The 26,459-nt window shown below is 37.3% G+C and overlaps 1 protein-coding gene across 1 annotated transcript; it reads right to left on the bottom strand.

Annotated features, from left to right (window-relative positions):
* Positions 1 to 4,180: 4,180 nt before the first annotated feature.
* On the bottom strand, positions 4,181 to 26,401 carry pkp1b (plakophilin 1b). Its single transcript, XM_017479761.3, has 13 exons — positions 26,131 to 26,401; positions 22,609 to 22,715; positions 18,110 to 18,492; positions 17,853 to 17,994; positions 17,176 to 17,383; positions 14,682 to 14,850; positions 12,599 to 12,716; positions 12,060 to 12,236; positions 11,371 to 11,541; positions 9,546 to 9,699; positions 8,458 to 8,638; positions 8,267 to 8,351; positions 4,181 to 4,951 (listed from the first exon to the last, which is right to left on the bottom strand). Exons 1-13 carry the CDS (start codon positions 26,312 to 26,314, stop codon positions 4,877 to 4,879), a joined length of 2,154 nt encoding a protein of 717 aa, XP_017335250.2. The 5' UTR covers positions 26,315 to 26,401; the 3' UTR covers positions 4,181 to 4,876.
* Between the last annotated feature and the right edge of the window lie 58 nt (positions 26,402 to 26,459).

The raw sequence follows: 26,459 nt of genomic DNA, 5'->3' as shown, positions 1-26,459 counted from the left end.
TAGCTGACTATTTACTATTAGCAAGTTCAGTGGAATTCTATCATGCACAGTATACCAGGATTAAGAAATCTGAAATTATTATACAGTATTGTTATACATTATTGGCTTTTACTGTAGATATTGATGCAAAAAAAAACATCATAGTGAAAATAGATTTTCTTCTGGTCTAAGAATGACCCTCATATGTTCACTGGAAAAGCAACCTAACAGACGCTAGAGCCAAATAATTTCTTACTTGCTTATGATAACATTGCAGTGTTATTTTACATTTAATATTATTTTTTGAAAATGTGTGATTCCTCACTGAGTCATGTCACAACCAGCACCACAAACTACCATGAACTTCATATCACAGAATTCTCAGTCTGTTCATGCACTACATACCATATCATCTGAGTAAGAATATTACCCCTATCACAATTCACAATCCACTGATTATTAATCATGCATACAACCCCACCTAGGTTTAGAGTCTATCTTCTCTTGGCCATCAGAATCAAGGCCAACACTACTGCCTTGGCCAGACTCTTCTTTGTGCAGGAGAAGGAATGGTGACTCAGGCCATGTACTGATTACAGAGGACTAAACAAGCTCACTGTCAAGTGCCGTTATCCACTGCCCTTAGTCTCCTCAGCTCTGAAATAGCTTATTAATGCCACACTGTAACACTGGAGACTCAGAAGCACCTTGAGGGTGCTGCATGATGCTTAGAGTGGCTCCACTGGCCAGAGAAAGCAAAGCACCCCCGGTCCTTCTCACAGCCCTCAAAAATGTCGAATAAAGCTGGCTAAGCAACCCAACAAGTTAAATGTGCAATCTTTTATCTTTGTTTTAAAGAAGAAAAAATAAACAAAATACTAAAACATATTTATTTTTAAATACTGCATAACTAATACTACTACAGAACTCCTAACTAGGTCAAATTAAATAAAAAGTAATTATAATTCAATATGTGACATTTATCAGACTGTCACTTATCTGTCATGGCAAAAGAATATTATCAAGTGTTTATATCGAATTTTATTCTTTTTTCGAATCAGACAATCAAACTTGTGTATGATTATAGTGTTTTATATATATATATATATATATATATATATATATATATATATATATATATATATATATATATATACACACACACACACACACACACGCACAGACATACATATATATATATATATATGTGTGTGTGTGTGTGTGTGTATATATATATATATATATATATATATATATATATATATATATATATATATATATGTATATAAAACACTATAATCATACACAAGTTTGATTGTCTGATTCGAAAAAAGAATAAAATTTTATATATATATATATATATATATATATATATATATATATATATATATATATATATATATATGTGTGTGTGTGTGTGTGTGTGTGTGTGTGTGTGTGTGTGTGTGTGTGTGTGTGTGTGTGTGTGTATATGTTCTTGCTTTGGGGTGGATTCTTAGCTTTCAATGCTTTTTTCAGATGTGACTCCCAGAAACTGATATTTATAGTGTATGTTATGAAAATGAACCTGTTTAGCACCAATCAACACTAACTAACATAGGGTCACAGTTCTCCATGCTACTGTGTCAAAAAAAAAAAAAGGTTTACCTACTTACAAGCCAACTGATTCAAAGAGGTCACACTACTGCCCAACACTGCATAATGCACATTCTGCTCCACATAAATGCGTTATATTAACACTGGACATATTAATATTAACAGGACACTGATTATGAATCATACACAGTATGCATAATTCAAATAAAAGGAACAAAATGTAAATACGTTCTGCTTCATGACATGAGTTGTATCTTGACGTGAAGATACTTGAAGTGAAATGTTTGTAAATTTATCATTCAAGAGCATGTTCAGTCATTTTGAATTGGTCATGTTGTTACACAAACTTCTAACCTTTTGGCCAGAATGCACATGATAATGCTTATTGATAGGGTAGAAACAACTCAACAGAACACCCGGCGGTTAATAAGCATGGTCCAAGCCTGGACATTGCATTCCCACTGTTTCTCATGATGTACACGAATGGATGATCAAGTCAAATTATTCCAAACATCAAAACGCTAGTAATTCTAACACTCTTACTGTTTCCTCTGTTGTAACGTTCTCCATGTCCCATCAAAACTCTTAGTCTAAATGAAGTGATGTAATGCATGCCACAGCAAGCTTTATAACATAGACTAAAAGGTGACAAAATTTTTATCAAATTTGATATATTTTGTCGATTAATACCACCTCAACACCTTGATAAATTAATCACCTAGGATCACTCTTTTCCAGCAGATCAGCTGTCCTCCAACATCCATGGTCCCACTTGGCTGTGGACTAAAATTCTGGTGTTCGCTGATTGGTTTTATAAGTCCCTCTGACTGATTCACTTGCCAGCCCTACCCATCACCTTTCAGACTGCGTAGTTGTTGTTCAATCATGGTCACTGCTGTTCAGGTATTTTGGAATTCCAGAGGATATAGTTTCTAATCGGGGGCCTAAGTGTGGGACTACTTTTTGAGGACAGTGGGAGTTTTGGTGAGCTTAACATTGGGATATAACTCCCCAAGCTAAAGGCCATGTGGAGAGGACCAATCAGAAAACAAGCCTTTTTTTATTTTGCACTTTCTTCCCTAACAATCAGGAGGACTAGTTCATTGGCTGGGTACTCCCAGAATTGTTTAAGGCACTCGGACAACAAACTGACCTTATTCCAGTGTGTTCTGGGCTACCAGCCACATCTTTTCCGCTGGATCGCATCCATTACCATTAATTACTACTGTTGGAGTGAACAGGTGTGGCAGAGCACATATGAAGTAGAACAGGTGACCCTATAAACCAAGAGAATGGTGGCCTGACATAGGGCTAAACTCCTGTGTACAAACCTGGGGACAGAGTGCGGCCATCCACCAGAGACCTCTGATTAAGCAAGTTTGTAGGAGACTTGAGAGAAAGTAAACACAGTTCCTTCAAGGTGGTTAAATCAAACAATAAAGTCATGTACTGGCTCGACCTACCTAAACTCTAATATTCACCAATCAGTCTTAACATTAAAACCACCTGTCTAATATTGTGTAGGTCCATGTTGTGCCGTTAAAACGCTCTGACCTGTCAAAGCATGGACTCCACAAGACCTCTGAAGGTGTGCTGGGGTATCTGGCACCAAGACGTTAGCAGCAGATCCTTTAAGTCCTTTAAGTTACAAGGTGGGGCCTCCGTGGATTGGACTTGTTTGTCCAGCACATCCCCCAGATGCTCGATATGATAGAGATCTGGGGAATCTGGAGGACAAGTCAACACCTTGAACTTTTTGTCATGTTCATCAAACCATTCCTGAGCCGCCCATGACCCTGTTGCTGGTTCACTGGTTTTCCTTCCTTGGACCACTTTTTGTAGGTACTAACCACTGCATACCGGGAACATGAGATGTTTTGGAGATGTTCTGACCCAGTCATCTAGCCATACACTTTGGACCTTGTCCAAGTCGCTCAGATACTTACGCTTACCATTTTTCCTGCCTCCAACACATCAACTTTGAGAACTAACTCTTCACTTGCTGCCAAATATATCCCACCCCTTGACAGGTGTCACTGTACATCATCTGTCAGTGGTTTTAATGTTATGGCTGTCGGTGTACTTCACATTGTCTGTCTACTGTCATAAACATCAACTCCCAGAATCCTCAGTAAGCCACATCACAGTGAACAACCACAAACACCATATCCCAGAATTCTCAGTCAGCTAATAACCGTGTCAAAGCTATCATGCTTGTCATTTCACAGCTCGCTAACAAGCCAGGTCAGGTCTTTTCCATAACTCAGAACAGCTGCGTTGTATAGTAGCATTTGCATTCTGGAACTTTGAGTCCAACCTTTATTGCCTTCCCTAATTCTACAATGGATTTCTCTTTAATATGACATTGAAAATTGGTAAGAAAAGATGCTCTTTATTTTTTACTAACAGCAAAATCTGACTCGTGATTTTTTTGAGATGACTATTTTATTTTCCTGTTAAACACCATTGTAACTGCTCCAGCAATGTTCTCCTGTGGCATCAGTGCAACTGCTAACTTCTTAGCACCAGAATGCTTTTAGCACTCAATATGAACATGTTTAACATGTCTCAGGGTGGATTTTTCAAGCATAAACGAAACACAAAATACCACTGCAAAAAGCTTTATTTGGTTTCTGCTGGGAAATAAAGATATTAACAACTCAAACATGAGACTCAAATGAAATGACCAACTACAAAGGAACCCTATTCAATTCTTAAGAAAAAGTGAAAAATTATTAAAAGGCAATGCATCAGGGAAAAAAAAACAAAAAAACATTAATATTCATAATAATACCTTGGTGTCTTATACCTCACCCTAATGCTAACTGTAATGGTTTGGCAGGAACCAGAACCCAAATCTTTGCACTGTTTTTTTTTATATTTTAACACAAGCATATTCCAAATAAAAAGCCATGAAAAATAGCAGTTTATCCCTTCTCGTGTAGGCAGGCATCATTCCTTTTCTATTCATGTTAGACATCATACTCACAATAGCAATACATCAAATAGATAGAAAATGTGAAGCTATTTTCTCAAAAATTGCAATATAAATGTAATAAGTTTCCATTACGGTGCCTCCATGCAACACAAAATTAATGTGAAATTACAAAGATAAAGAAATAGACATTTTTTTTTTCCAGTTCTGTGCAAACTCAACTGCTTTTTCATTACCTCTGCAGTTCTTTATACTTAAAGCGGACAGGAATATATGATTTTATTGGATAAGTAAAGGTATAGCAAGTCACTTTCTGTAGCTGTTCCGTAGAATTGGACTACTGCGGTTAACAATGGGTTAATCAAATTATTCAATGATCTGAAGAGACCTGAGGGCAGCTGAAGTTGTCTCATTCACAAAGAATGTCTTATTCATCCCTTGCTGGAAATGAAGCAAACAAACAAACGAAAAAAACGTTATTACAAAACATACATAGTCTATTACATGACACAGTTTTATGTAAAAATGTTTTCTACAAAACAGGCATGTGACTAATTTAACCACAAAAATATGTCAAGAAAAGTTACATCTGAATTTAAACAACCAAACAATCTCTAATTCTTAAACCGATGCAAAAATCCCCAACGTTGAATTAAAACTTATATGATAATAACTTATATGATTATAAAATCAAGTGAACACAACTGTAAAAGTGAAATCCCCACTGAGGATTTTTGTCTGGTTTTCCATAAATAATGATAACAACATGGTAATAAAAGAAGATAAAACAAAACAATTTTGCACCAAAAAGTCATTATAAAGCAGTTATAACAGCCTTTTCAATTGAATCAAAAGTGTTTGTTTTTTTAAATAACACAACCAGAAACAAAACCCTGTAAAAACCTATTTTTCAAGCATGGTATTGACGTTTTAACTATTGCTTCTTTATCACAAACAAAGGTCCTTTCACTGAAACATGGACTTGAGCACACCCACTTTCACCCAGCCTCTCCTTGTTACTAGCTTGGCAACATGCAAACAGCTTTAAACTGAAAGCAGAAGTCACACACCCAAACCTATCCACCTTTCCACTCCCAGCCATAATATACTCTCACCTCCACCCCGTCTCTGCAGCTACACGCTAAGATCTGCTACACTACAGTAAACAGATCAGTGCTGTCAAGACTGTCAGAAAATCAACTGGCATTAATTACCAGACTGTCAACAGTATAGACAGCAATCATGTGCATATTTATCTATAGAGAGAAATAAAACTCTGAGTTTGTGTACGTGAACAGCCTCCAGACATTTTACAGTTTTGTCCTGCCCATCTGAGTATATTTGTGTACAGTGCTTCACTGTCATGGATCTCTCATGCATACGTGCATTATACTACATCTTTGAACATATTTAAACCCAAGGCAGTGTTTAAAAGTTTCAGCAAAAGATATTTGTCAAGCAGGTATGGTGGGAAAGTGCAATGCTCCTCAAGTTCCACTGCTTTGCTACGATTGCTATGGGGATGTGAACAACTTCTCAAATGTAAAGTTGGCCGGAAGATAGAGAAAGAACTGCTAGCCAATTATAGAGAAGGTGGTAGGATTTGTTATAGTGTGGGTCTCCAAAAAAATTGAGTTAAAGTTATATCCCGTTGCTGCCTTTCAAAGAAATCCATCAGAGCGTTGGTGACGTTAGAATCTGGACCTAGACGCTGGCAGTATGTAGACCCAATGTCAATCATCCTGTCATTAAATTATAGGACAGTTCTGGCATGTTTACTCACTCCGAAATAATTCATTAAAAGTGCTGCATGTTCTAAATGTCCAACAAATACCACCTGCCACTTAGAAATAGTCTGTCAGGGTCAGGAGTGAGGCATGTATTCAAATGAAACAAGTATTCAGTATTAATAATAGATTTTTTTCCAAAGTTAGTTGTCATTCAAACAATACTACTAAATATCCATGCTCGTGACGAGGAAATTCACATTTTTCTCTTATTGGATGTCAAATAGTCCATCAGGAACACGGGTGCGTGACAGGACAATTGAACACACGAATACAAACATACAAGTCACCCTGTTCTGTGTGTGTCTTATTTTATGTGTGAAGGAGGCTCGTACTTATAACACAAACACTCCTTATCAAAGTTCCTCAGAATATTATATTACCTCTTGTCCTCATGGAGCAATAAAAAAAAGCATTCTCTGGAGCCTTTTATCTGTCTCTTTCCATAAATATCGACACCCTTTAAAAAGGTTTTCTCATGCCATGGTTTTACCTAACCATGTCACAACAATTACATGTAAACCCAATAGTTTACATGTATTCTCTGCACCTTGAAACATTGTTAGCAGGGATTAAATAAAAATTTTTAAAAACTTCCATGCATAGAAAGCACTGAAATGTTGAGAAACAGCTGCTGTTCATTACACTGTTGTTGGAGATCTAGTCAACAAAAAACGGCACCTTTATTTGCAGCCTATTATTGATTATGTGAGGAATAACACACTCCAGACCATGCTGTTACACAAAAATAATGCATGCCTCCTGGTTGTGTGTGATGCGCCATTATGCATAAGCAGAGTTATGCTACCCCCGAAGTGCATTATTTTGGTATAAATATTTGGTCTGGGTCGTGTTCCTACACTTATACCGCCGCGATATGCCAACGATTACAATGTTCAAGTTCTTTATGAATGGCACCGTGCTTTTTATTATCTCATTGTTAATGTCGTGGAACATCCGAGAGACAAGTAAGTTCCTGTACTCAACTCCTCTCTCCTTCTCTCACTCTCAAATAAAGCAGCTTGTCATTATACCGAGAAACGGGAAAGCATAAACTCCTCTGACTGTTACAGAGTGCTTACAGCTGAGACTCCTTTAATAAATGTTACATAAATGTCTCCTAAAAAATGCCTCCGTGTTGACAATTATACATTTTACTTTCTTAAACAACACTTTAAAAAAAAATTTTTTTGGACATAATTTCTCTCTTCCAGTAAATGATTAATACACTGAAGAGAAAAAAAAACTTGTTGTAGGTAATTCTTTAACATATAGAACATATAAAAACAGAACAAAAAAAGGTTCAGCTGAGAAAAGTTCGAACAATATTATTTTATTTTGATCCAAGGTCATTTTTTAAGTGTATCATTGAGACATTAATATATTTGGCTTCATCAATAGAATTCCAGTTTATTTGCTGGGTATGGCTAATTTAACTCCAATAGCACCATATCTTGTCTGATGTTGTCGTGTGTTAACAGCAAAATAATGCAAGGAATATAGATAGCAATTAGATACTACATTATTCTGCCATAGAATCTTTTTCTGCACCCGCAGAGCTTACCACTCACCGAGTCTGACACTATGCAACTCTATGATTTTTAATCATGTAATCATTGAAGTACGCACACATGAGACATATGTCATGGGGTACATCACAACGTGGATAATATGGATTTTGTTGGCGCTGTGATACAGTACACTGATACAACTTTAATTCCCTATCGTGGATCCATTTGCATGAGACATGATGCATAGTTGATGACTAGGCCTGTTTAGTCTTGTAGGGAAAAACATTATTTTTGAGTTTTTGAGCAGTAGCTCTGGTTTAAATAAACGAAATGGAAAGGAAAGAAGGAAGGATGGGAGGAAGGAAGGAAGGAAAAAGAAAGAAGGTAGAACAGAAATTTATGGTAGAAGAACGGTGCAAAAGCATTATTAGATTTAAAGCACTGACTGAACACCTCACCTTCTTGAGGAAACTCTGAATATTCTTGTCAGACCAGAGGCTATGAAGGAGAGCTCCTGCTGCCTTACTGGTCTTCGGCATGGCTCTGTGAAAAACAGAACACATGAGAACACATATCTGTATATTTACTCACTACCAGTAGCACAATTTTTTTTTGTGTGTGTGTGTGTTTTTCAGAATAAGACACTCACATGTTTTGACTCATGTTATTGAGTGAATTCATCATGGCACTGCTTAGCAATTTCTTCCCCATCTCAGGTTCTGCCCTCATCAGGTTGTTTGCTGTGTGGCAGGCCACCGCCATGGCGCTATCAGACTCTGGAGTAAGGTCAGTTGTCAAGCTCTTGACGAGACCAGGAAGAGCCTGACGCGCTGCCGTGCAATTACACATAGCACAATCAGCAATCATATGCAACCAAGCAAACAGTTTGACTAACAATTTAACATACAAAAGATTAATGTTACACAACACAAGCCTTTATCAGCAGCATAGTGCAACATGGCCAGCAATAAAAAAACCAAAAAACAAAACCTTGGCATATTAAAATAATATTTCACAATCAACAACATAACACACCACACACTTATACTATCAAACTCCATATACAGCTATTTACCAGCAACACACATTAGCCACAACCAGCAAGTATCAAGATATAGCAATGTAAGAACACATGGCAGACTAAAATTGTATAAAACAGACAAAAATCCATTAACAGACAAAAAATTTATAATGCAACCATGAAATCTCACCAGCAACTAGCAATGCAGCACAAGCCAAACTACTATTGCACAGCACAAATTATTACCAGCAACATTCACACACACACACACACACACACACACACACACACACACACACACACCCGTAAAATGGGAAGCTAAGAGTGTGCTACGCCACAAGTTAAACCAGCTCTGAATGTTTGATCATTACTTAATAAATCACAGGCATGATTGCACCAAAAGAAATGTGCATTGTGTGTGACTGATACTCCTCTGCCATGTTTTTCCCTTTCACTGTCTAGCTGTCTGCATTAGTCTTAAACACTAATGCAACAAAGCTGTAGTCCCTCCCAATTTCATGGTAATCGTCAAGTCTTGCATGTAGACAGACAGTATTTGACGGTGCCTCGTCTTGCTGCTTTCTTTACACTCATTCTGATCTGCTCTAGCGTAAGATATGTTTGTTTTTTTTTCCACGTAGACAATGAAATAGACCTGTAAGTCACGCTGGATAAGGATGCCAAATGCAGTAAAAGTAAAAGTACAGTCAATTTACCCAGAGTTCTGTGCAGCTGTGGCGGTCGAGACAGGTTCCCAATCAGTGTAATGATGCTGTTCTTCAGGGCAAGATTCGGTGACTGTAGCTGTGGAGAGAGGTTCTGCAGACCATTCAGCCTCTGAACGATGGTGTGACTCAACACATCTGACACCTAAAACATACGCACAGGATAAAGCACATTATCAAGTTCCTCACAAATACTTATGCGTTCATATAATCTAAATACTTTACTTAAAGTCTTACATACTCAGTAATGGCTTCCTGTAGATTTTCAGTGGAATTACTGAAGCTTGAACTGCATTTGATTAAATGTCAGCCATGTTATCTTTGAGCCAAAAAATTGTTTTGCTAACATGAAGCATTATATGATCAGAGACAACTTGATGGGGGAAAAAAAAGTCATTTTTCATTTTTCCCCTTGTGAAACGGTGCGTTTATATAAACCCATTATGTACAGTAGAGCAAAGATGCCTTCAAAAATAATTAAATTAAATGTTTCTCTATTTAAAAAAATACTACACAGAGCAGTAAACAGTAAGAAATGAAACAAAGGGAGTATTTGGTGTTACGACCCTTTGCTTTTAAAAAAAAAAAAAAAAAGTAGTCTCAGCTAGACTTAGTGCAGTTTTATAAGGAAATGAGCTGTAAATTTTATTGAGCATCTTGCAGAACCAGACACAGTTCTTCTGGAGACTTTATTGCACTGGATGTTTTTTGTCTGAAAAGCAGCATATTAACACTTAAGTCATAAAATGAAAATCTATAACAAAGTTTGTACTAAATATGCGAAAGCCAACAATTTCCATGGCGTGTATTTATCTTTTCATATGACTGTATGTGTGTGTGTGTGAGTATATACATATATATATATATATATATATATATATATATATATACTCACACACACACACATACAGGGTGTCCCAAAAGTCTAAATACATAGGGGAAACTAACACTTTTTATTAAATTACAGACGTGACTTAAGCACTACTCTTAACTGATTATTGCGCATGAGTTGCGTGCATGTGGAGGAGTTCAGCCGAAAACATAGGTGTGTCTCGGTGACACACAATTCTGACATTGAACTTAAGCCATTATTTTGTGCGATATTTGCACAAGTGAGTAGTAGTGTTAGGTCCAGTTCCTAACTAACAGACACATGTGTTGTAACCACAATATTTTAATGCCACAGTACTGGAGGCCACAGTAATTTTAATAATCTGAATTGGCGGTCCAGAAAATCAATTTAAGCACCTGCGTAAGCGGACTCTGAATACAGAGAAATACTTCTGTACCTTTTAAACTTAAGTAAGCTTACTGTAACTTGCTGAATAATTTGCTATGAAACGATAACAATAATTTGTTTTGTCCCACTTAAGGATTTTGATCACACAAATAGATATACAGGCTGTACTCCACACTTAAATTTATATTTGTGATATCCTGTTAATAATAACCTGTTAATTACTGTGCCATTCAAAATGGTGCTCAGTTCATGTAGTGATAGACAACATGGCAACAAACAGAAAAACAGCTCGGAATTTACTCAAACGGATTTCGCCATCCCAAACGTAGACATAAAAACCCGTGAGGTTTTCTGTTGTACTCCACATGACCAGTTGATCAGAGACGTGCTCTTACTGGTCAAAATATTTCTCATTTGGCCAAATACTGAATGTACCAATTTTTCAACCCCAACACACGGCTGTCCCTAATTGTGTAATCTATAGTGTTATAAAATGAAGAGGGGTGGGACCAGGCAAAACAATGCGTTAATAGCTAGGCGGTAAGCAAGCAGAAGGGTTAAAAAAACAGATCTTACGATGCCCTTCTTGGCGGTGAGGTTGTGCAGTGCTCCACAGCATGCCTCCTGGGTGTTTGTGTTCTGAGTGGAGCCAAGCAGATTCAGATACAACTGCAGTGTCTTTGAGTGAATAAGCTGGCTCTTGCCTTTGGGATTGAAATCATCCATCAATGGGTATTCGGAGTTGCTCTTCAAGACAGCAAAAGCACAACAGACTACTTATAAGACATGGTACTGATTCATAATATCCACTTTACTTATATTGTACTCTTGGCTGTTATTATTAGCAATATAAATGATATTTCATAATGTTCCTAAACAAATAAAAATTGCCCCTTCATATGCTTGAGGATCCTCTTGATGACAGCCAAGTACAAGTAGGAACGGAAATAAGAGGTCATGTGAAAGGAACTAAAAAAAAAACCTATACAAATATAAATATGATTTTAAAATTATAGTCAAATTAAGCTAAACATATGGATATTCATGCTGCAAAAGATTATTTTGTTTTCCTTTAAATAAAAATGTCAAATACATTATTTTGACGTGAAACAAACATAAGGGTTAAAACAACAACAACAACAATAACAACAACAAGTAGTGTAATTATTCCAGAATTATAAATCAGATTTTTTCAGAAATGAAAAGTGGCACTCTTTTTCCAAAATGCTTGAGTGAACGGTAAACGTTGCTGACAGTAAACTGACCTCTTGCTGGATCTTGCGGCTCTGGTTGCTAAAGCAGCCGATAGGGCCGGTGTCAGCCACGTTATTGCGGCTTTCAGAAGCCGTAGCCAGCGTTTGTATCTTGCTAAACACAGCAGGCACCTCGCTTTCCAGCTGATAGGTGAGATTGTGCAGAGCACACACACAGTTCTCCACAGACTGCGGGCAAATAGCAGAACAATTAACACCTGTTAGGGCACGAAAAACGTTTACCACTTTATGTATGTTAGTGACAATTCAGGCTATGTGTATCATTATAATGACTACAAATACTGAGGGTCATAATGAATTTTTATGGAAAGCTGTAACTAATCTACCAGTAAAATGTTGTCATCAGTGCAATGATTAAACAGATCATCTAAAAGCTCTCCTTCTTGCTGAAAACCTAAATTTCTGTCAGTTAAATTTCATCCTCTTATCTTGCTTTGCCTTATCCTCTTAGCCGTATATCAGTAAAAAAAAAAACACCATTTAGCATTATTGACAATGGAGACTAGGTCCCGGTTAACAGAGGATAATACCTTATCATCCTGATTGCCATTGTCCACACAAGACTGCATGTGTGTGACTAGTGAGTCAATCAGGCCCTCACAGTTGCGCAAGGCTTGACGGTTTGCCAGTTTGCCAGAACTCAGATTTCTGTTGGTAAGGAGAGTAAACAGGCTGCAATTACACAACAACAATTTCTCTTTTTTCTTCTTCTAGATTTTCTTAATCTCTTTAGCTAGGCCCAGTGAACTAACATGTTCACACAGAGTTCTTAATGAAAGCAACCTAAATTGCTTAGCCTAATGTGGCTTAATCGACCAAACCGATATACACCAACTTCTCAAGAACAGTTTTACATCATGTGTTGCCATTACAAGGAAACAGCTCAATATTGCTTAACGTGATTAAAACCGCAACCTAGCAACACAACGGTTCTCACGGATTATAAACACTGCCTGCTGTCACTCCTACGAAAATTTGAAACCTGAAATCTCTACTACCGTTTTCAATAACATTAAATTACACTTTTTTTTTTTCTTAACTGACCGATCCTCTACAGGCCGTACGGTAGCTGATTTTGCATCTACTCATGAAGTGGTCCTCTTGAAGGAGTTAAAAAATACGTGCACGTCGGACTGAACGGAAAGTATGTTCGTTGTTTCAGCCTGCTTTGTTGGCAGATTAATTTCCTTTGATGTAACGAGCATGTGTTCCCACGTTCAAATGCTGTGGGAAAGAACGTTTAGTGTCATAAAGTAGATCTCACTTATTAGGCCGAAAAACAAGCAGCAGCAATCACAGCCAGAATGATAAACACTGGTTTAATCATAACTGTCCACGGTTCACCCAAACATCCAGCTAATATAACAGTAGTGTGGCACTTTTTTTTGCTCTGACATTGTATATTTTTTTGATGATATGTTTGTTGGGTTGTATATCCCACTGGACACAATCAGACCTAATCACTGGTTTTGTCAGACTAGAGATAAGACATCGTTGTTGACATGGCTGGTGTGAACTAATGCAGCTACGCCCTCAGTACAGCCCCGGGATGTCAAACTTGATAAGGAATGCCCATCTGTTTGCGAAATGCATGTAATGACTCATGCTCAGTCTCGTAATTCTGATAATGTGACAGGCGTGCCAGACTCTTTTCTGTTCTCACAAGAGCAGGACAAGTGTCATAGAGAATCCAATGATACAAATGAAACGCAGTTGCACATTCATACCTATAATCAAAGCAGTACTTGTTTTTTTCAATAGAGGAAATGAAACATTTATCTCTGCTTCTCTGGATTATTTTCCCCCTGGGAAAATTTCCCCCATTTCCCCTAAGAAACTAACTACCGTGTCCATAACATGCATTGAGCAGGGGGGGTGTAATGTGTCAGATTGCCAGTGAAATTACAGTCTTTAAAACGTTTTCTAATCACAAAAAACTCAACATAAACTAAGGAATTTTCAGAAGACAGATCCAATATACGTTTTAAATGCCAATCACATAAGGAGGCACGAGGAAAAAATATATACATTCTCTAACTGAAGAAATTTTAATATACAGTTTTAACTGTGCACTAAACTATATTTACTTGCTGCCAACTGGAATATATTTTGACCACGTGCTAGCACATGTTTATTCTTTATTTCAAAAACAAATGACTCTTATTGCCTCCATAGACTAAACTTACAGCTTTCCCAAATTGCCACACTCTTCTCCCTCATGAGACATTAACATACGACAGCCGCCAAAATCTGACGCATTTTGGCAAATACAGACTCTGCCAAATTGTTTTTTTTTTTTTTTTTTTTTAAACATTGGATGTTCAATGAAATATTTACTCTATTACTTGTACTAATTATTATGACATCTGTTTTCTTGAGTACATTTTCAAATTTTCATATCTGTGTCTTCTATTCTATCTTTGTTTTGCATGGCACCATGACAAACTTTATAAAAAAAATAAAAATAAAAAAATAAAAACCTGAACACTATATAAAAACAAGTTAATAAAAACAAATATGATAATAAATACAAATCATCCACTATGATCTTCTCAAAACCATTTGTTCACACTGCCACGTTCAATAACATTAAGAGCAGTGAGTTCTACTCACCGTAGACATGCTGTGGCGTTGCAGAAGCTCTCAATACGTGGTTCAACATCAGACGCCAAGGCTGAGGTGTCTGCGTTCGGCTGCAGCACCGTCTCTGTGAGGACAGGTAGAGCCTGACGTAGCAGATCGGGTTGAATGCTTTCCTCTGAGGACAGGTTCCACAGAAGTCCTGGTTCAACACAGAGACACAGCAAAGTTGAATAATCCAAACGCAAGAGGAAAATAATGTGTGGATTTGATCTACTATCAAGTAAAGTTATATTTGTGGAAAAATAAACCAGGACAGGGTTTGGATCTGCAGTGCATGTGTTCAAGGAAGAAGCAGATCATTTACTATTTTAGACTTCAGACACTACACTGAGGAAGAAAACATCTCATCTTCCAAAGAGACATTCTCTTTAGACAGGGGGTTATTATGCTCAAAACAGATTAGCATTACATTTATTTAGTTATTTATAGCGTCAAGGACCTGATCAGATACAGCCAGGTCCATAAGTATTTGGACAGCGACACAATTTTCATCATTTTGCCTCTGTACACCACCACAGTTTGAAATGGATTTGAAATGAAGTAATCAAGATGTGATGTAACTCAAGGGGTTTAACAAAAAATATTGCATTAACCGTTCAGGAATTACAGCCATTTGTCCCACCATTACACGGGTTCATAAGTAATTGGACAGCTACCAATCATAAATATTAGAACTACTTTTAATACTTGGATGCAAATGACTGGCTGAAGTCTGGAACATCACCAAATGCTGAGTTTCCCCTGCTGAGATGCTTTGCCAGGCCTTTACTGCAGCCGCCTTCAGTTGCTGCTTGTTTGTTGGTCTTTCTTCCTTCAGTTTTGTCTTCACTAATTGAAAAGCAGGCTCAACTGGGTTGAGGTCATCAGGTATTTAAGAACGTTTAATTTCTTTGCCTTAAGAAGCCTTGGGTTTCTTTCACAGGATGTTTTGGGTCATTATCCACCTATACTGTGAAGTGCCAAAAAAAATCAGTTTTGTAGCATTTGACTGAATCTGAGCAGAAAGTATAGATGTATATAAGTCAGAATTCATCCTTGTACTTCTATCAGCTGTCACATCATCAGTAAACAATGGTGACCCAGTTCCACTGTGAGCCATACATGCCCATGCCATAACACGTCTTCACCAAATTTGATAGAAGATATGGTTTGTTTTGGTTGAGTCCTTCCTTTCCTTCTTCATACTCTTCTCTTCCCATCATTCTGGTACAAGTTTATTTTGTCTAGAAGTTTAAAAGTCTACAAGTTTATCTTGTACCAGAACTGGCCTTTTTTTTCCAGACTTGAAATCATTTTTTTTTTTTTTTTTTAGCAAAGTCTAATCTGACCTTTCTGTTCTTCTGTTCCAATGCATGTTAAGGTAAACCATCTGTATTTACATTCATGAAGGTGTCTCTTGATAGACTTTGACAATGATAAAGCCACCTCCTATAGTGTGTTCTTGACTTGGCTAGATATTGTAAAGTGGTTTGTAAAGAATTCTGCATTCATCCACTTTAGTTGTCTTCTGTGGTCTTCTTGCCTTTGGGTGTTGCTGAACTCGTCAATGCATTCCTTCTTTTTAAGAATGTACCAAATTGTTGATTTGGCCACTCCTAAAGTTTCTGCTATCTCTCTGATAGGTCTGTTTTGTTTTTTTTTACAGCTTAATGATGGCCCCCTTCACTTGCATTGACACCTCTTTGGGCAACATATCGAGAGTTCCCATGAACCGCTACCAAATGCAAATTCAACGCTTGGAATCAACTCCAGACTTTTTAACTCCTTAATCCATCATGAAATAACAAGGTCAAAAACAAACGAAGGCCACAAATCAGTCAATTGTCCAATTACTTTTGAGCCTGTGAAAATGGGGGGACTGTAAAAAAAAAAAAAAAAAATGTCTGTAATTCCTAAATGGTTGATGCAATATTTTTGTTAAACCCTTTGAATTAAAGCTGAAAGTCTACACTTCAATCACATCTTGATTGCTTCATTTCAAATCCACTGTGGTGGTGTACAGAGGCAAAATGACGAAAATTGTGTCGCTGTCCAAATACTTATGGACCTGACTATATTAAGATAAAATTCAGCTTTGGGTATTAAATATTATTTTACTATACTAATATATTATATATAACATTAATGGTGAATAAAATATTATTCACCAGAAAGACCCACCACAAGTCTGGATTGTAGTTTATGAAAGGCCTGACTGCATTAAACAAAGTTGAGTCATTGACGGCTGTTTTAAGATTGCTACCTACTTCCTACCTAATAAGCACCGTAGACTGATCAGGATAGTATTTGTATTCACTGGTGCAGGAGGAAGGCTCCAGCTTAATCCCCCTCTGACGACTATTGGGTTATACTCCTGTATTTAATAGTATGTTAGACCAAGCCAGCATGTGCAGCATCCTAGTTTTGGATTAAACGTCTCTCAGATCCCCAAAACTGCAAGGTAAACAGGCGTGCAGTTGCTTACCGGTCACATGTTTCTGAGTTTCAGCCGAGTTAGTGTCTCGGAGTAGCTGCAAAGCCGCGGTCAACCCTCCTGTGCGCCGCACCTCCTCCTTGTTGGCTGAATTCTTGAAGACAAGGTTACGCAGGGCGGAGGCCGACGTCAGCTGGATCTGAGGGTTTGAGCTGCTAAGCAAGGACACCAATGGAGCAATGCCTTTTAGCTTCCGTACCTAAGACAGAGGGAATATGCAATTTAGATGGTGAAAATAAAAATACGAGACTGAAGTCCTGGTAGTATTTTGATGTAGAGAGCAGCACTGTGGTGGTGTTCAAGAGAGGTCACGGCAGTGCACGGTTTGCAGATTAAGCCCATTTACACCAGAATTGATCAGCTGTCGCTCGGTACTACTTCTCATTTACTTTTGTGCTTTGATTCACTGGTTTAGAGAGTATATATGCACATATCTCATTTTTATAAACATGCCTTACCACTGTGCTCACAAAAACATGTTCATTCTATACTCGGCATCAGTAATAAACTTTACTTTACACAAAGATTTGAATTGTAAACAACATCTGACCACAGTAAAGCTGTTTCAGTAAAGCTTTCGCTGTGTGTTTGATATTACAGTTCATCATTTCTGTAAATAACATCTGTCAAATACAAATATGAGCTTGATTCAAATGTTCTTCGCTCACCTCTTCTTTGGCATTGTCATCCGTGTATGTGCTGTGCTGAATAACGGAAGCTCCATGCAGCTTATACCTTTCGTCACTCTGGCTGATCCAGTATATCGCCTCTGATAATGTGATATCAGACATGTTTGCCTCTCCATTCATTCTGATAATCAATACCAGAGAAATCCTCAGTTATGTATTTGACCATTCAGTACAATATGCCAGAGATCACTAAAATGGGAGCAACCTAATCATGGACATCAGGTCTTTCGACTCACCCGTTCATCTCACTCTTCCTGCTGGCCACTGAGAGCTTGGGCTCAGAGTTTGAGTGGGCAGAAGGAGGTCGCCTGTTGAGGGTATTGCTGCCAGAGAACTGATTGCCGGTGCTGTGAAAGCTGTTGCCTGCTATCATTTGAACAGGACTGGTGAGTGGAGGATGGCTGTGACTCTTGTCCAGGATTTTTGACTGCTTGTACCTCTGGCTCCAATGGGTGGTGTTATTCTTACTGCCCATTTGAGTGGTGTAGAGGTCCATGTAGGGACTGGGTTGGCTTAGAGCAGGAAGGCTGCTTGGTAACATGTTGTTATTTTGGATCCTGTGATAGTTACCTGACCTGGTGCTGACGCTCCTTTGCATTATGCTCTGCTTCTGTTTCCTCTGGAAAATGAACAGACAAGAAATATGAATACGTGGCTGTCCAGGAGAAATGTGTGGGAACAGACATGTAACAATTACTGTTCACCAAAAACTGCAATACTATAAAGGGAATAAGATAGCAAAATACAAATGTTTTTCCTCTGGAGAGGAACAGAAATGTGTATATATGTGCAGTCCAGTGTATAGGCAGAAAATGATGTTTCTCCACATCCATCCATTCATCCATTTTCGATACCGCTTATCTTTTTGGGTCGCGGGGAACCTGGAGCCAATCCCAGGGAGCATCGGGCACAAGGCGGGGTACACCCTGGACAGGGTGCCAATCCATCACAGGGCACAATCACATACACACACACCCATTCATACACTATGGACACTTTGGACATGCCAATCAGCCTACCATGCATGTCTTTGGACTGGGGGAGGAAACCGGAGGACACCCCCGCAGCACGGGGAGAACATGCAAACTCCACACACACAGGGCACGGCGGGAATCGAACCCCCAACCCCGGAGGTGTGAGGCGAACGTGCTAACCACTAAGCCCCCGTGCGCCCCGATAATAATAATAATAATAATAATAATAATAATAATAATAATAATAATAATAATAATAATAATAATAATAATAATAATAATAATAATAATAATAATAATAATAATAATACAAAGAAGAAGAAGAAAACAACAACAACAACAAGGTTGTTGTAGTGCAGGTTCTCAATGATTGTTCGTTTGCACATATCACTTCCCACAACAGTCTGCACAATACAACATATCAGGAGCTCAATGCCTGCTGTGCACTTAGAAATTACCCCAAAAATCATAGCATAACTGGATTTTGTTTAAAGAAGAGAGACATGTGAGGGGTTTCATGTGTAGGTCTGGGCAATATAGTTGACAATGCAAATAAAATAAACAGACAACAGAAAAATCTCAAGTGTGGTCAGTATTTTCTGTTCAAGTTTTAAACAAGCAAAGCCATTTAAAACTTGATTCCAGTGTTTGTCTATAAAGTGAATAGTGAGGCTCATATAAGGCTCAGATTACACTAGACCACATATCAGAAGTAGTGGGGCAAAGAATGGTGCCGTTTGCAGCTGCCGCTCTACTGTCTCCCTACGCTCACATACAGCCGAGGAAGTGCAGTCAGTGCAAAATGTTTCCGACCAGGTAGCTTGTATCTGAGGTCAAAGACTCTGACAAGCTTCTTGAATATCTCATTTTCGATAGTGTTAATGGGAAGCATGCCATTCGCAGTGCAATATGCAACTGCGTTTGTGATGTCTTCGTGTCTTTTTGTTGTTGTTTTTTTTTTGTCGTAAGGTACTCGAAAGTGCTCGAAAATGATGCTATGATTGTTTGCTGCTGTGTAGCCACACTGAATACTGGCCTGGTGCTTGTAGATGGTCCAATTCCACTAACAACACTGGTTTGTGACTGTAATTTTTTACGTTCTGCGTGTTCTAATGGGTGATGTTGTTTTAAATGAAATAGGTTTGACGTGTTGCCTGTCTTTGCTGGCACGGATCTGCAGCACAGTTTGCAGTGCACGCTGCTCTGTTTTATGTCAAAATATCTCCAAATTAAAAAAAGTTGAATGACCTTATCTGTTGACGTTATCATCGACATTCAAGCTGGTCGTTGGCAGCATTACATTTGCTTCAATGTCGCTCATTTCTCCACTCTAACTACAGTCCTGTCAGCCACCACCGTGTCGGTAAACAACACCATGTTAGCTGCCTAGTCTGCAACATGCACGCGCACTCGTGCAGTATTTTGTGCGCATATCACGCGCGATGCGTAAACATATATCAAACTTTTGTTAAAATTATATGGAGGACAATTATATCTTGATAATTATCATTATCAAATTATCGCCCAGCCCTAGTCATATGTCTCATTCTATCTCTCTACAAGTATCTACAAGTTGATCAATTCTACCAGTTTAGCTTTTATCCACAAATGTTTCCTGAATAAGATTAATGGGAGTTCACATACAGGGCAAGATCTGCCAGACATGCCACCACAGACTAATGAGTGATTTCTGTATACTTCACTACAGTCTCATCTTTTTTTTTCACACTGAGGGTGACATTACATAAGCACCAACTACGTTCACACAAAAACAGACACAATCCATCATTATCAGGAGTTTACGTCTGACAGACTGTTAAGCATTTTCGTGACAAACGCACAAAGAGATGTAGAACACAGTAGGGTATCCGCAGGTGTCAGAACTTCAAATTTATGGTATTTTTTAATACCATATTAAAGACATTTCAAAATATTTTAAGACCGGCACGTCACTTCAATCATGCTGCAGGATACATCAGCTATAATTGATTGTGTTCATGCACATACATCCATTTCTGGGTTTAAGTAAATTATAGCAGGGTAAACTTCTATAGAGGTATATGGCAGAGCGTTCTGCATTACCATTATGCTCCAACAGTGAAAGAAAAAAAAAATCAAGTATTTCCTTCCCATGACTTTCCAAGAAAGGGGGAAAAAAAACTACAGAGAGATGGATTACGGCAGTCAGAAGAGAAAAAGATATAAAATTTACCATCGCTCCCTCAGCAGCTGTATTAGAAATCCCCTCGCAGCAGTGTTCAGAAGTTTTATTGTAATTAAAAATTTTTTTTTATAAAAAAGCCCTTTCATATTTTGTAATATTACTATTGCAATGAATAATAATAATAATAATAATAATAATAATAATAATTATAATAATAATAATAATAATATTTTATTTGGGGTACAAATAGTAATATAACAATAGTAATATATTTCTGACTTAATTCACTTTCATGCGTTAGACCTTGTGGATTTTATTTAGTCAGAAAACAGCAGGAAGACCTCCTTTTAGTTGGCGAGAGTTTTTTTTTATTTATTTATTTTTTTTTAAACTTCTCATTACCAGTCGGGTGAAATGCTGTAAACCTCTGCCCACAAAAATGTTGAGATTACACTAACGTAAAACCAAAGTGAATCTTGAGCGTGTCGTGTCTAAATGCATGTGATAAGCGACTCAAACTCACAGCGCAGACAGAGATGAAACTGGTGTGGCGTGGAATTTTCTGTGAACCGAGCCGCTCCGAAACACAGAGGCGCCACACACACAGTCTGAGTGCGACACAGTCACACTGGTTTACCATTTCAAAAAGCAACAAGCCAAAATAAAATCTGCTTTACGGTGTCGGTACAGTTGCATTTTTAAGACCTTTGAAACGTGCTAATTAAGATCTTATTTTCACATTAAGGAATTTAAGACATTTTAAGACGTTAAGGACCCGAGGAAGCCCCGAACGCAGCATAATTATACAGTAACATGTTGACATGATCCATCGAATGTTGTTTGTATCTCTAAATGTGCATAAAAATTATTTGGTTAAAATATATACATATATGTATTCAAAATAAATAAATCTGATTCAAGTTTTAAAGGCTGAGGTTTATATCTCATGATCATGACTCACCTTTCACTGATCATCCCACTCCGACGGAATGTACTTCTTTTTAACCCTTTCCTTCTCGTTATAAAGACTCAAGCTTATGAACTGTATTTTATGCTTAAATTTGATACAAATATATCTGATATATAAACACCTTCTTATGTCATGGTCTTTTATTATATATATATATATATATATATATATATATATATATATATATATATAATTATATAATTATATATATAATTAATTTTTAATCTTTTAGCTCTCAGCATTTTGCAATGTTACTTTCCCTAAAATCATTCAACTCATTGAAAATACTATTAATTTAGTAGAATTTTACTGCACAGCACTAGCGCTGCATACCATAGCACAATAAAGGTTTACGCTATTAACCTTTTAAATAAACTGTTAAGCCAGAGCTAATGGACATGAAATGAGAGTTTATGTATACGTGGCAGTAATATAGTTCAATCGATGTATGTGTGGAAAGAGTAATTATATAACCAAAAAAGTTCTGTATATGCTCAGACTTGCACACTGAAATACAAGCTCAGCCCTTACATATACCTAACGTTTAGTTAGGACATATGTTAATTATCCTGTAATAAAACAAAAGTAGCATGAAGGGTATTTATTAAGTACAAAAATGAAGCTTACCGTTCTTGTGTGTCCATTTGCCGAGGTGCCTTCATACGCAAAGTCCGATCCATTTAGATTAGAGGAGGGGAACTTGTATTCATAAAACACACTGTCACTCTTGGGGCCTAATTAGAGAGGAGATTGCAGAAGTTAGTGAAGTTGTTTATAGATATTTTTTAATAGGTTAAATCATTTCTGGAATTATATTATGCACTATAAAGTTCTCATACACATACACAATAATGAACTCAACAACGGCACTTGATCTCACACAGGAGAATGCCCCATAAGATGGAGGCAGAACATTATATTTTAAGAGGTGTGGCACGGCACACTTCATACAGATAGTTAGATACTTAGGTTGAATAATAAAACACGTTAGCGCATCGTTAATCGTTGGCTTGCTTTAACAAACAACACCTGACATAATGTAATTAGTGTTTTGGCCTATGTGATATGCGGTAGTGCTGCAGTAGGTTGCAGTCAACAAAGACAAACTCATGTGACACAACCGTAGTATTTTTTATTTTTTTTTGTAACTGATCAAATAAAATAAAAAGGTTTCCTGTAATGGACCTAAATGTTTGGATAAGTAAAAGGGTATTCAATCTATAAATCTAATTATATAATATTATCCACAGACAATGGAGGACATTTTCTTTGGAAACTCTGCTGCAATTTATGTGCACACACAGCAATGTTTTATATATATATATATATATATATATATATATATATATATATATATATATATATATATACACACACACATGTCTAAATATCTAGGTCCATTACAGAAACCTAGTGGAAATATTAGCAGAAGTATATTAGTATGGTATTTGCGGAAATAGAAATAAAATAACAAATACATACACATATACCAATAAAGCTGCAGATGTACATATTATCTACAAATATACGGTTAATTTTCTCTGTAGTCTCAGGTTTTCTTTGTTTCAGCCTAAAGACTGAAGACCATATTAATCCTGCATGTTATACACTGGGGTTATAGAGTCATATACTGTTATATATTGGAGTTATAGCATTATATACTGGGGTTATAGGGTTATACACCAGGTTTATAGAGTTATACACTGTGGTTATAGAATTATATAGTGAGGTTAAAGAGTTATACGCCAGGGTCATAGAGTTATACACTGGGGTTATAGAGTTATATACTGGGGTTACAGAGTTATACACTGGGGTTATAGAGTTATACACAGGGGTTATAGAGTTATACACTGGGGTTATAGAGTTATATACTGGGGTTACAGAGTTATACACTGGGGTTATAGAGTTATACACAGGGGTTATAGAGTTATACACTGGGGTTATAGAGTTATATACTGGGGTTACAGAGTTATACACTGGGGTTATAGAGTTATACACAGGGGTTATAGAGTTATACACTGGGGTTATAGAGTTATATACTGGGGTTACAGAGTTATACACTGGGGTTATAGAGTTATACACAGGGGTTATAGAGTTATACACTGGGGTTATAGAGTTATATACTGGGGTTACAGAGTTATACACTGGGGTTATAGAGTTATACACAGGGGTTATAGAGTTATATACTGGGGTTATAAAGTTACATATTGGGGTTAAAGAGTTATACGCCAGGGTTATAGACATACCTGGATTAAGATTTCCAGGTATGTCTATAACCCCCTGGGCACAATGTCTTGTAGCCCATCCCCCCACCGTGCTTTTTAATGGTTATACATGGTGTCATTATCTGAAGGCAGCAGCTATTTGCACTAAGTGAAATTAGCAGAATTTTCTTAACGATATGCTATTTACACTAAGTGAAAATAAATAGCGATATATTCTATTTACACTATATAATAGTAGCGGTTCTTTGCAATAAGTGCAAATTGTTGTTAGAAATGAAAAGAAAATAATTTTTTCTTCCCCTTGCTTGGGCCCCAAGTGTGCATGGGCCCCTGCCCATAATGCCCATAATGTCCATTGGATAATCCGGCCCAGGTTATAGAGTTATACACTGGGGTTATAGAGTTATATGCTGGGGATACAGAATTATACACTGGGGTTATAGAGTTATACACCGGGGTTATAGACTTATACACCAGGGTTATAGAGTTGTACATCGGGGTTACAGAATTATACAGTGGGGTTATAGACTTATACACTGGGGTTATAGAGTTATACACCGGGATTACAGACTTATACACCTAGGTTATAGAGTTGTACACCGGGGTTATAGAGTTATATACCGGGGTTATAGAGTTATAAACCTCTACTATAGTCAAATTTGTGTTTACACATCAGACAGATTGCGGCTACAAATGGAACCGGGTCTTAATTGTGTTTAAATCATTTTTTATAAACATTCTAATTATTTTAGTTCATATATAGCTTACAATAATGCATTGTTGCTGAGAGGAGTACCTTAGTAAGTGCTCACCATTTCCCGTGAGGAACACAAAGTGGCATTATCACGAGGCATTATCAGAGAAACAGTTTATGACAACTCGGTGTCGCTGAGCTGCGCACTCAACTCAGCTGTGTTGGTTCTGGACTATGTGCTATTTTTGTTGTTTTTTTGTTTGTTTGTTTTGTTTTTTTAAAACCCACATACGTACAGGAAAACAAAGTGTTTGTGAATAGAGCTAAGTAATGTTGTTGTTGTTGTTACACTGTAATAAGCACTGCGTGTTTATCAGTGTACCTCTTGTGGCAAACACACATTGCAAACCACCTGAGTATATAACGAGCTCTAGTATATAAAGAATTCTATTGTATAAAGAGTTCTAGTGTATAAAGAGTTCTAGTATATAAAGAGTTCTAGTGTATAAAGAGTTCTAGTGTATAAAGAGTTCTTGTATATAAAGAGTTCTAGTGTATAAAGAGTTCAAGTGTATAAAGAGTTCAAGTGTATAAAGAGTTGTCGTATATAAAGAGGTCTAGCGTATAAAGAGTTCTAGTATATAAAGAGTTCTAGTGTATAAAGTGTTCTAGTGTATAAAGAGTTCTTGTATATAAAGAGTTCAAGTGTATAAAGAGTTGTCGTATATAAAGAGGTCTAGCGTATAAAGAGTTCTAGTGTATAAAGAGTTGTAGTATATAACGAGTCCAAGTGTATAAAGAGTTCTAGTGTATAAAGAGTTGTCGTATATAACGAGTTCTAGTGTATAAAGAGTTGTAGTGAATAAAGAGTTGTAGTGTATAAAGAGTTGTAGTGGGCTATATAAAGAGATATGAGGAATTCTAGTATATAAAGAGTTCTATTGTATAAAGAGTTGTAGTATATAACGAGTTCTAGTATATAAAGTGTTGTAGTGTATAAAGAGCTCTAGTATATAAAGAGTTCTAGTATATAAAGTGTTGTAGTGTATAAAGAGTTCTAGTATATAAAGAGTTCTAGTATATAAAGAGTTTAGTGTATAAAGAGTTCTTGTATATAAAGAGTTGTAGTGTATAAAGAGGTCTAGTATATAAGGAGTTGTAGTGGGCTATATAAAGAGATACAAAGAGTTCTAAGTCGTGGTGTTTGGGATGATGAGTGAAGGCGCTTACTGGTGGGGGACAGTGTTCCTGCTGATCCTCTGTTGGTGTACTTGCTCTTGCTCTTCCTCATGGTGGTAACCTGCTCCATGACGCGCCTCTGGCCCGAGTGGGAAGCTCCGTCTGACGGAAGCGCCAGCGACGTCTCTCCGATGTCCCCATAAGATAAAGCCGACCTCAAGGGTTCCAGTGTCATTTTTGGATACTCGTAGCAAACGACAGTCAAACGCGGGTGTGCTTGCACGTCCCTGATGATCCACTGACTGACTAAAGTAACCTAATGCTTACCTGTTCCCTCCCTGCATAGATTCACCCCCACCCTCCTCCTCCCCGACACAGCT

This window comes from Ictalurus punctatus, chromosome 11 (assembly GCF_001660625.3).
Source record: "Ictalurus punctatus breed USDA103 chromosome 11, Coco_2.0, whole genome shotgun sequence".
NCBI classification, from domain to species: Eukaryota; Metazoa; Chordata; class Actinopteri; order Siluriformes; family Ictaluridae; genus Ictalurus; species Ictalurus punctatus.
Note: the sequence above shows the minus strand (reverse complement) of the source record. Positions and strands in the feature narration are given on the sequence as shown.

Bases quoted from the DNA above. Each gene is read 5' to 3' on its own strand.
- pkp1b (XM_017479761.3), bottom strand. From the start codon at position 26,314: ATGACACTGGAACCCTTGAGGTCGGCTTTATCTTATGGGGACATCGGA. The intron at 22,716-26,130 runs GTAAGCGCCTTC...CTCTCTAATTAG, and splicing joins AGGAACACTGTCCCCCACCA to GCCCCAAGAGTGACAGTGTG. The intron at 4,952-8,266 runs GTGAGGTGTTCA...CTTCATTTCCAG, and splicing joins TTCAGAGTTTCCTCAAGAAG to CAAGGGATGAATAAGACATT.